This window comes from Mustela lutreola, chromosome 4 (genome assembly GCF_030435805.1).
Source record: "Mustela lutreola isolate mMusLut2 chromosome 4, mMusLut2.pri, whole genome shotgun sequence".
Lineage (NCBI taxonomy): Eukaryota > Metazoa > Chordata > Mammalia > Carnivora > Mustelidae > Mustela > Mustela lutreola.
In genome coordinates this window covers 65,461,726-65,474,148 of record NC_081293.1, presented here as the reverse complement: position 1 = coordinate 65,474,148, position 12,423 = coordinate 65,461,726, and the positions used below count along the sequence as shown (strand labels likewise).

General features: G+C 41.9%; 1 protein-coding gene across 1 annotated transcript in view; it reads right to left on the bottom strand.

Moving 5' to 3' along the window:
* Positions 1 to 12,423, bottom strand: part of CCDC6 (coiled-coil domain containing 6) — a 107,769-nt gene that overhangs the window by 42,467 nt on the left and 52,879 nt on the right. The window contains exon 2 of the mRNA XM_059170196.1: positions 9,310 to 9,459. Coding sequence (XP_059026179.1) covers positions 9,310 to 9,459 — 150 coding nt within the window. The remainder of the gene's footprint in view (positions 1 to 9,309; positions 9,460 to 12,423) is intronic.

Here is a 12,423-nt window from a genome sequence, read left to right as displayed (position 1 = left end):
CACCTTCCACAGAGCCTTCCCACATGCCTTCCTTCCTTCTTCAAGCTGCGAGGAGCACACTGTTCTACCCATACATTATAATGTCTAGTTCATGGTGTGTTTCCTATCCTATGAGTTCCTTCCAAAAGCAGCCAACACGTCAAGGCTCCAGATATTATGTCCCAAGCATTTTACGTCCACAATGGTGGATACTATTATCTGCATTTTACGAAGGACAAAACCACAGTGAGGAGAGGTCAAGTACCTGCCCGAAGTCACACAGCTGGGGGAAGGGGTCAAATCTAGGGTTAAAAGCAAGGTCTCTGCCTTTGGAACCTTTGTCCCTTCCCCTGACATGTGCAGCCCCCCTCAAGCTCCAGCATACATCCTCAATCACCCTGATAGGACTGCAAGCTCCGCTAACAGCAGTGGCTAGCACATACGAATTCCATTCCAGATCATGCAGAAAATGCCTTGTCTGGGCAAATACTGACTAGAGAGATGATAAAAGTCTCACTTCCTTTAGAAGAAGCATCAAGATGAACGAAACCACTAGGCAAGCATCAAGGGTGCCATTACTACAAACACAGTACTCTCAGGTGACCAGCACCAAACTCAAGAAATGAAATTTGCCAGCTCCCCCAAAGACTGCTATGTCCCTTCCAGACCAGAGCCCCCATCCCTGAGAGGTCATCACTCTCCTGATTCTCACCTAGGATAAAAATTCCTTGCATTTCTTAAAAAAAAAAAACAAAAAAAAACCAAAACAAAAACAAAAAAATGACTTTGATGCCTATGTATTTCTAAACATTAGTTTTGCATTTTTTTTGTCTAGCTTCTGCTAAATAAACTTGTGATTTCATTCACCCACATTACTGATTCTAACGGTATTTTTATTGCCTTATAATATCCCAATGATATTATCCACACAATTTATCCACTCATGGATAATGGGTATTTGGGTCATTTCTGGTTTTTTACTCTGGCGAACAATGCCACAAAGAACATTCTTCTATACATCTGGTGCACATGTGCACACACTGGGAAATACATGCAGGAGTGAAAGTGCCGAGTCACACACAGTGAATATTTCCAGTATCATTAGGTTATGCCAAATCGCTCTGAAAGCAGCTGCAACCACGTCCACGTTCTGACAGCATTCAGAAGGCTTCTCTAGTAAGATCGTGTGGTTTATTCTGCCTTTCTTGATTACTAATGTGTACTTGTTCCTTCACTTCTTATTTGGCTATCTGCCTTTGTGAATGGTCTGTTCAAGTCTCTGTCCATTTTTCTTTGGGACCGTCCATTTTTCTTACTAATCTGTAGTTTTTTGTTGGTTATATAAAGTTGCAAATATCTCTTCCCACCCTGTGGCTTGTCTACACATTCACTTTACATGATTGCCAATGGTATGTCTTTGTTCTTCTCTAAGCAAAATGTCTCTGTTGGGAGAATCAGTGCTGCTGCCGATCTGTAATCTTCATGTGAGTGTCTAGACATCATAAATGAATTTCTGAGCTTAGTAAGCATCTTCTTTTCTCTAGCTTACTTTACTGTAAAAATATGGTATGTAATACAGATGTGTTGACTGTTTATGTGATCTGTTAAGGCCTCCAGTCAATTCATGGTTAAGTTTTAGGGGAGCTAGAAGTGATATACAGATTCTGATTGAGTGATAAGGAGGAGGAGTTGGACCCCTAACCCCTGTGCTGTTCCAGGATCACCTGCATTTCATCCTTGAACGTCTGGTACCACCCTCAGTGAAATCGTTTGGGCCTACAATTCTTTCACTAGGAAGGGCTGTTTCTCACACAGAATTTCTCCAATGACTAGAAAGCTCACGTGTTCCAATTCTCCTCATCCAGTTGTAGAAAGCTATGTTTTTCTAAGAATTTGTCCATTTCATGTAAAATTCCAAATGTACTGCCATATAAAATTATTCTTGAGTTACTCACTCTCCTTTTGAATGTCTGTAAGAAAAGTTGTGATGTGATTCCTGTTTTCTAACAAAGATTTCAAGCTTGGTTTTTTCTTTTTTTTAATTTCTTTGAACGTAGTAAGTGCAGTCGCTTTGGAGTCTATGTCTGATAAATCTAATAGCTACAGTATTTGTGAAGTCCACTTCTGTTCTTTTGTTTCCACTGGTTTACATCCATGAAGTCTCCTACCCCCATGTGCCTGGTTCTCCTTGTGTGCTGTGCAATGTATTGGAACTTATATTTTAGGCAAAAACCTGTAGCCTAGGATGATGGTATCTTCCTCCAAAAAAATTCCATCTTCTTCTGCCAGGAACAAGAAGCCTGGGTCTATTATAATCCACAACAAAAGCCTCACTATCTTTTCGTGATCAAGTGCTGCAGAACTGGTTAATTCTTATCCTGAGATGGAGCTCTTCACGATTCCAGCTTCAACTGGGCTTCAGTTATCAAGGCCCCCATCTCTGGTCAGCCCCGAGCTCCAACTTCTGTAACCTCAGTTCCCGCAGTTTCCAAAGCACGGCTCAGTGCCACCTGATCCAGGAAGAACAGCAAATGTTCTCAGGACAAAAGCCACCTTGGGAGCTGCGGTCTTCTCAATTCCCACCTCCCACCCAGGGCACAGACCTGCAGACCTTCCTCATCTTGTTAGTTCTTCATGCTTTTTTAAAAAACGTAAGAGTATTCTGTCTAGCTTTTGTCCATCCTCAGTGAGGTTTGTTTGGGTTACCTCATCTGTCATTTCCTAAGGGGGGGAGGCACATGTAACTTTTGCAAGGGAGTAGCTAGGTCTCTCCAGAAAATCGTTTTTTAGATGTTATTTTCTTGTCAGCATCCTCAACCCCAAGGACAGGTCCTCACTTCAGAGCAGAGGCTCCAGGAGAGTTCAGGCTTCCCACCCACCCAGAATATCTAACAGGCCACGTTTGAGCTTCCTGCATCCCCCAGAACATGATGGTGCTGAAAGCGTTTAGAGAAATTAATGTCTTTAGAGAAATCTGGTTAGGAGAAAAATTTTTAAAAGATGCTCCACAAATAAATCCTTTCGGCCCTACAGTCGGCCGACTGCACTAAAAACCCATTCTGTCAAAACTAGCACTTTCTTCATCTGAGGACTAGAGTATTCAGCCCAAAGAAAGAACTGACTCAAACTTGAAACATTACTGTGAATTAAAAGGCCACACCTTTATGAATAAAGATGAAAAAAAAGGAAAGTAAAGGTAGTGAGCAGCAGGATGTAGCTCTGAATTTTAAGTTCATCACTGACTGGGAGGACTATAAACGGGTTTGAAATGAAAAGAGAACCTACCCAAGAAATGCAGAACATTTCTAAGTGCAAAGTCTTAAAATCATTTAAAGTGTTTCCAGCGATGGCTAAAGGCTATCTCCACTGGAGCCACTGGTCCTTTACTAACATTCATCTTTTCAACTAGAAATAACAATGCCGACTCCTACCCTGGTGAACAAAAAGCAAGCTCTACTCCAGCTTCATCCAGTTATTTTTTAATGTCATTTTCCTTCTACTTTTCTTTTCCCTCTACCTGTGTTTTCCCTGACTTTTTTCAGGAAGTCAGCATGGAGGCTTAAAAGCCTTTCCTCTTGCCCTCACATTCCTGGGAGTCTGTACTGGTACATCCAAGCCAGCCCTGATGTCAACACACATACGCACACTTGGAAAGAATCTTGTGATTTCTTAAGACTAAACAACTGCATCAAGTTTATTGTGTTTTCTAATCACAATGCAAATTGTGTTGGACAGAGATTTTTGGCAGGCTACTAAACAGGAAAATTCTGGCTCGTAATTCAGCCTCTGGAGGCTGCATCATTTAAAATGCATTGAAAACATGCGGATGTATCGGGAACACAATGTATAAGCCCCTTGCTCCATGAAAAGAAACAAAGAACAGACAAAGCTGGTTTCAGATACTTTGTAATAAAAACAACACACACACACACACACACACACACTCCTCTGATCCAACTGTTCTGTAAGCTATAGGTAATAGCAAATTTTTCAGACCAGCATTAACAACCCTGAAAAAAGCCCAGAGGGCCCAAATGCCCGGGCTACCTTAATGGAGAATGTATTTTAAGGTCTCTTCTCTTCTGCCATGGGGAGGGCAGAAACAGTTTTCCTTTGAATGGAGGCAATGGCATCCTAGGTTAGGTATCTTTAAAATTAACTAGAGAGTTTCCTCCATATTTGTTGCCCCAACAGCTGATTTTGCTACCAGCACTGCCCTCCTAGTGCCCTGGTAAGCTCCAGGTCAAAGGCAGCCCCAGATGCTGGTGCATCCGCTGACACTCTGTGCTCACCCCTGTGCCTGAGGGCCCGGCGGACACACGGCCCTTCTGGGGTTGCAGAAGCATCCACTCCAGAAAGCCATGGGGCTGGAAGGAGAAACTATTTCTCCAGAACTGAGGGGAGGAGAAGAAAAGGGCGAATGAAGTGATACGCCTCTGTCTACACGAACAGGCAGATTCAGGGATTCACTCCAATTTCACCTCTAGGTTTCCCTGTGTGCCGTCCTGCAGCACCGCACGGCGGGACGTCCTCTGGTAGTGCCAGCTTCCGCAGCGGCATCTGCCCTCCCTCCCCAGCTCTCTGTCCGTCACCTTTCCACGGATGCGAGGAAACATCAACTATGTGCATTCCGGAAGGCATTCTAAGGGACCAAGCCAGTAATGAGAAAGCCATGCCACTGAACAAGACATCCGGAAGACTTATTCTCAAGTACTCTGAATCATCAACATTCGGAATATGCCTTCCCATAAGGGCACAATAATTTCTATTAGAGCTATAGTGGCATTATTTTCCAGATTGGACCAGATCCAATTTCAAATGTGAATCAAAAGAAGAAAACTATTAACCTATTTGTTATTTTAAAGTCTAAAATTTAAAAGTTGGCTTAGACTGAAAAGATTCAGAGATATAGTACCCTTCTTATCTCAGTCCTATTCCAGGGTTTTTAAAAAAAAGAAAAAGTATTCATTAACTCTTGGCAGCAGTGCTGGCTGAGAGAAGACTGCAGACAAGAACAGGTCTTCCCAAGGAGCAGGAAGTAAACTTGATGCATCAGGCTTACATAAAAGCCAAGTGAAAAAAAATCCACGACTGCTAAAACCACGACCAGTCTCAGCAATGTCAGGCCTTCCAGTTGGCATTGGTGATTGATAGTTCACAGGGGAGTTAGGCATTTATTTAAAAAAAAAAAAAAAAAGTTTGATGGCGGAGGACCAGTGAAATAAATCATATCAAGACTGACAAGACAGTTAAGCTAGTCATTAGAGCATTCTGATAACACTAGTTCTTAATGATCACAGCATTCCAGAATCCTCTATCACCTGCAAATGCACCCAAGTGTGCAGTGGGCTTCAGTCCACTGAGCTTGGTGACAGACAGACACAACTATGACAGATCTCTGCTCTCAGAGCCAGTGACACAGAAGGTTCCAAAAGGTAAGGACAAAAAAGGCCTAGGAATTTTTAAATTTCCTTTTTAGGAAATAAGACATTTTCTAATTACAAAAGTAATATATGTTGCTTTTACAAAAGGAGAAGAAAAGGGATATAAGAAAGTTAACATAACCCGTAAGCTCAAAGGGATATAAGAAAGTTAACATAACCCGTAAGCTCGGCACCCCAGTATAACTAAAACTAACATTTTGGAAACCAGTCTTTTAGACATATTTCCCAACATGCGTGTTATATATCAAAAACTGATGAAGAGGTTGCTTACAAAACATTTCTCATAAATTTTAATTATAAATTATGGTTAAATACAACCTGTCTTTGAGGCATTCCAGAGCTCAATTTAGTTCTGAAGTAGGCTTGTGCTGGGCTTACAAAAGTACTAGAAGGTTCTTTTTAGGACAGTTCTCAATCAGATAATCCCATAGCTCAAAAGGATACAGATTTTCCAGACAAGTTTTCATAAAATGAAAGTATAATTTTCTGGCTACCCAGTGGATATACACAAAAACAGGAGAGAAAGCATGCTTTTAGTGTGTTGTTTGTTTCAGTGATTTTAACATATTTGAAAATATTCTAGGACAGAAGGACTTCCCCTCATCCACGCTTAAACAAATTTCTGTTTTTAAAGGCATTAGATACCAGTTCCATCATGGCAAATGGGAAAGGAAGTGTTTCCTCCACAGCAATAATCTCAATTTGTCCTCAGAACCAAAGAATTCCTTTGAAATGCACACAGAAGCTCTGGCCAATCACTCTCAGAGACAACAGTCAAAGCGTGGTGACAAAACCAAAACTGTTCTACCAACAGCCTCTCGGTGGCCTTTTGGGTGAAAAATACTAAGCAAACACTTTCCTGGTGAACAGGTCCATGGCCTCACTTGTCAACACCTATATGAAGTGTCTCTTGCAAGCTTTTCAAAAAAGGTCTCTCTAGAAGCACCATCGTAGAGAGCCATATTAAAGTAATTACACAATTAGAAAAGTCTATTGGTACCAATTACTCTAAAAGCCTCCAGATGGAGATCCATTCTTCTACACTGGGTGGCAGAAAATGTGAGCCTTCCACAAAGGACTGGCTGAAGTCCCTGAGGCAAGCCTAGCGGGAGGGCACCACAGTGGGATGGGCGCCACAGGGGGGCAGCCTTCTTCCCTTGCAGCTGTCCCAGCTCTATCCAACCAGTCAAAACCAGAGGAGGCCATTAAGGATATTCACCACAAAATGGTGTACTGTAACACCTGATGTCTAAAAGTGAGAGATGACCTATCACTCCACAGAACAGACATAGTGCTAGAATGTGCCAGAGACCTCAACCTCAAACTCCCTGACACCTGTCTCCTTTCAAGAGCCCAAGAACCAGGAGGGGAGTGATGAGTCACTCACTGTTCAATGGGTATGGAGTCTGGTTTTCAAGAAGTTCTGGAGATGAACAGCAGTGATGGCTGCACACACAAATGGGTGAAATGGTAAATTTTGTGTTAGTGTTTATTTTGCTACAATGTATGCATGCGTGGTGGTGGTGGGGCAAATACAGATTGCCCAAGAACCACACTGGGATTCTTGGGAGGCTGTCTCAGAGACATGCTGATCATTCATTTGTCCAGATCCTACAAGTCAGACCCCAAATAAGCCAGTCTCACCAAGAGCTCCCCCAACAACAGAATCACACCTTCTTAGGAAATCCTTTATTTTGACAAAGGGCCAACCTAAGACTTGGCCACATGGAAACTATTGGTACTTGTTATATACTACTCCCTGCAAAAACAATTTATTGCCCTGTTCAGGTCGTACCTTCTTTAATCTCTTCAGAAAAGATCCATCATTCCCCTCAGTTTTTAATATATGAAAAAATTTTTTCTTCTGACCAAGTAAACTACTTTTTTTTTTTAGATATAAGATATATGAAAAAAAATCACTATATTTCTGCAGGTTATAGCTTTATTTATAGGATGTTCAGAACTTTAAGTTCAAACCTTCTTACGCCAAATATATTATTATAACTAACTCCCTTTTCTGCTGTGCATGGCTCTTCTGTTCTCACTCTTACTTAGTGTCTTATTTTAAGAGACATCGATGGCTTTGGGGAAAAGGTACTTTATGATAAGAAACTACACATCACAGAACCACTCACAAAGAACAGGAGTAGAGCATGATGACCTTGCTAGCTTCGGGCAGCCTTATAAATAATTTGGTACAAGACTATAAATACTAACAACCATTCAAGTTGAAAACAAAATATGTTTCTTGTAGGGTTAAAAATTAGGGCACATGGTTACACACTAAACTCAGAAGAACAGACCATAATTGCATCCCTACAGTTCTCGAAGTAACATGCAAAGTAAGTGGTCTGATGTTGCCCCCGTGAGAGAGTGCCAAAGGTCAGACTAACCGCCTCCCCTTCTCTTCCTCTAAATCAAAAGGCACATGAGTCCATAGAGTTTCCACACAGAAATTCTGCTGGACAATAATTCCTGACTACCTCTCTTCTTCACATTTCAACAGCCACCAGCTAAATCAAATTTTGTGCAAGAGAGTAACAGTATCTTTATTCAGCAAATAGGAAGAAAAATGAGAATGAAATAAAGATTCTGTTGCCTGGACCCCTGTATGGTCCTAACACTAGAGCTTCTACCCCAGAGCTTCCAGCCTTCTCTTACAGGAATGTCTACATTGGAAGCTTAGAAAAGGATTTAGGACATTATTTTTAAAAAGTCTCAAGTATCCTTTTATTTTAACCTCCCTAAAATGTATTCTTCAACCATATCAACGAATGGAGTGGTTAGCGATGTCCCTGAACAGAAGATACGAGGAAATGCATCTACCTCTCTTAGTCACCTGACAAAGTGGAATTACTTGTCCTCCTGGCATAATTCTACATCTGCCCATGATCTTGGACAAGCTGTGGTATATAATGAAAACTTAATATTCCACTTATTCTTAAGTTCATATTAAGTGAACACAAAATAATTTGTCCTAAAACAAATTTTACTTTGTGTAATTTACTAGTAAGCTTTGAGGGGGAAAAAAGGAGCCTCTGAATTAGGGGAAAAAAAAAAAAAAAATCAAACCTTCCTACATGTTTTGTGTTGTGTCTTCTATAAACTATTAGTGATTAACGTTAAGTTATAATAGCTGTCTGACATCTGCTCAGTAACATACTACTCACCCATCTGAACACATCTGATTGCACGTAATTTTAACAAGATACCATAGATATCTTTTATTTGCCTCCTAAATTGACATTTCACTTTATATACTCATATTTTGGTGCAAAAGACCCACTCCTGTTGCAATAATGTTTATGTATTCATTATAGATTCAATGTATAAGGAGGAAGAAGTCCCACATTTAGTGTTAATCCTCGTATTTCCAAAACACCACATATAGGGGTGCCTGGGTGGCTCAGTGGGTTAAAGCCTAGCTTCAGCTCAGGTCATGGTCCCAGAGTCCTGGGATCGAGCCCTGCATCGGGCTCTCTGCTCAGCAGGGAGCCTGCTTCTTCCTCTCTCTCTACCTGCCTCTCTGCCTACTTGTGATCTCTGTCTGTCAAATAAATAAAATCTTTAAAAAACAACAACAACAACAAAACCCCAAAAACACCACATATAGCAATTACTCCTGTGCTAAGGCTTCGGGCTCATCAGCAACTTTGAGAGGCGCTCAAAATATAAAATATCGCTCCTTACCTAAGCAGATGGGTCACAGAGCCAGAGTCTGGAGTATTACATTGCTGCCATCTTAACCTGGTATTTTTAATCTCCAAAGAACTTTAGCTACAACCTCATCAGCAAATGTTTCAAGCCAAGTGCTCCATCAAAGTCATTTCTTCCTAGAGAGGAAAACAGGCAGGGAAAGACGTAAAGGGAGAAAAGATAAATTTACCTGCATCAATTTTCTGGAGAGCTCATTAGTGAGGAACTCTTCTTCCTTCTCATAATTTACAGCAAGGGTTTCTTTCTCCTTCTGCAAAGCCTGGATTTTCTTGAATAAAGTGTTACTGATGAATTCTTCCTCTTGCTCAGCCCTGGCTTGCTGTTTAAAAAAAGGGGGGGGGGGGGATAAATGAAAAGAGAGCAACAACAATAACGAAAATATGTTAAGGAAACAGTAAATTTACTAGTTAAAATACATTTATTTGCAGAGAGGGCACCCATTTTAAGGAGATTTTAAGGAGATTTCTATTTTTAACTGTGAACCAATGCCCCCCAAGATGCATAAATCAGAGGGGCCGAGTCACAACCCCAAAAGCAAATCTGGCTATTCCCCCAAAGAGCCTTCCTGTATATGTACGGCCTCTCTTCTTAAAGTGATATTTCAAAGGCATTAATAAAGACTTTCTATTACAGTTTTTAGAATCGATCCCAATCAATCACTAGACGACAGAGAGCTCTACAGATGGCAGACAGGTCCCATTGTGGGGTATACGCCAGCCATTCCTGCTAACTCCCTGCAGGTCTCTACATCTCAGAGGGTTATAGTTAAAATATCTAGGCAACAAGTTTTATTGAAGCAGAGAAGTTCAACTTGCTTGAAAGTAAAATCCCGTCACCTCTTTAGGATGTTACTGAAAGGCTTTGGATATGCACTTTTAAAAGCAATGCAGGTCCACATGAATTCGATGACACGCACAACGAAGGGTAATTGTAAGGAAACACACAAGTGGCTAGAAAGTCTTACTGAAGAAGCAGGAATCCAACCAATGAAAAGTAAGGGTGGATGAAAGGGGTTTTATTTTTTACTTTATTAATTTCCCACTAGGAATTTTTTGGAGGTGAGGGCAAAGACAGACATATTTTAAAAACAGAATTTTAGAATCAGAAGACAAGAGGGTCTGGATAATTCAACGGAGGTGAAAATATTCTTCTGTAGCATCCCCCTAGCTCATGCTATGTTTTACCAGAATAAACAGAAAAACTTAACCATCAACTTAACCATCCTTAAAGGAAATTCATCTTTTCAGAAAAACCTGTTTCAAGTGAACTCAACTCTACTCAAAACACTTTTTAAGACCATCATTGTGATGCATTAATCACAAATAATGCATTCCTGTTTTATCAGCAAAGTGGAGGCAGAAACAGCTCCATCAATTCCAAGCCGCCAGCACCTGTCACTTACAATAACACAAAAGCCAGAGGGCAGGAGACAAAAGGGCAGCGGCACTAAATAATTACCACCTTTTATTGTAAAACCTCCAACAACCACCTCCAAGTCTGGTGGTTTAGATCTCTGTACATATACGCTCGCCTCCCCAGCGCCCGTGCCCTAACAGCCACAGTTTCTGGGGAGCCTGTCCTCTGTGCTCCCCATCTCTGTGGCCAAAAGGAAGCACCCCAGTCCCCAGAACTGCCTGTCGAGGAATTCTACAGGAGAGCCACCCGGAGTACTTCAACTGAAAAACAGAGATACACAAAGAATGGGAACTTTGGGAGAAGGTCCAGTAGAAACCACCTGGGATAGGTCAGGAGAACTGAGCCCCTAAGGGCACGTCTCAGCTAATAAATGTTTTTTTCCATCCCAGAGCACCCAGGGAGAGATCCCTAGGTTCCAGTGGGCTCCCTCACACCTGATATTCTATAAGACCCAGAAAATCTCCTGAGGACTAGTGCTTCTTCCCCTCCCCGCCTTGGAACGACTCCCCACTCCTCTTTAAAACTCACATACGTCCAGGTGTCAATACTAGTGCAACCGGGAGGAACCCAAAGTATTTACGGAGGCACACTTGACATGCAGATCCAAGCCCCCAATCTGTCCAAGCTACCTGTTTCTCTGGTTTTGACTGACAACATCCTACATGATTTGATTCCTGAGAATTCTAAAAGTTACAGAATGGAAAGGTAGAGAGAACTATAATGCTGCAATTCTGCCCTTAATTTTTCAAAAGGCTGTTGGCCATACATTATTATCATCAGGTCAGACTCAACCTCTTACGTGTTGCCACATGCTCAGTATTTGAGACACCTGGTGTATTTGATCACCAGCAGGGAGAGGGCCAGACTCTCCCCAGGCTCCGGGGACACCCCTCCCCTTCGCACTGGGGCCTGGAAGTAAGAAGCTGGAAATAAGGCACAAGCCCCAAGTGTCTGTCGGTGGAGTTTGCTCCCCTGCCTCTCCCTTCATCTAACCATTAAGTTTCAGGGACAACAGACTTCAGTATAACATAAAACAGAACTCAGCGATGAAAAGCAGATTTGTGTTTGCCAGGGGCTGGGGGGCGGGGGAGGGGGCGTGCGTGTAAGATGGGAAGCGACTGCTAATGAGCGCAGGACAAATTCTTTCTGGGGCAATGAAAATGTTCTGAAATCAGTGCTAACGGTTTACACAACCTTGTGAATATACTAAAAATCAATGAGGTGTATACACTTTAAAAGGGTGGATTTTATCGTACGTGAATTATATCTCGATTAAGAAAAAGCACTCTGAATAATTAGCAGGGTCTGTATTTCACAGAGCACCTGGCTTCCTTTGCAGTTCTTCTCAGAGAAAGCAGCAAAATTTTAAAAGGATGGGGGTGGGGAGGCGTTGAAGAGCCCCAGATCTGCTATAAAGTGCCTTCCCAAGTAAGTGACACAACACCAGTTGTGAGGTTGAGGCTTTAGCTAACAAAATTATTCACCATTTCAAAATAGCCACTTAATTCTAGGCAAAGCCCATTAATGGAAAATGCTGCTCTCAGGACCCCTGAATAACATGCGGAACTGCTCTAGGGAGCCTCTCTAACTTCACGGGGGCTGGACAGGCCCTCACAGACTCCATCAAAGGCCTCCTTTTTGCCACGTTTTCATCCGAACCCAGGTTGGTGGTTAGTCTGCCTCCCGTGGCATCTGACATCCAGAGGAAAACCACTAGGAGAACAAGATTGCAAGTCCCCAAAAATGTTAAACCAAGTCCACCCTCTTTCTAACTGGTCACAACCACTGTAGGAATGAACACATAAATGAGGACAAAAGGCAAGCTGTTATATCCAAGAGAGCCTCAGAGAAAATTGTTTAGAAGATC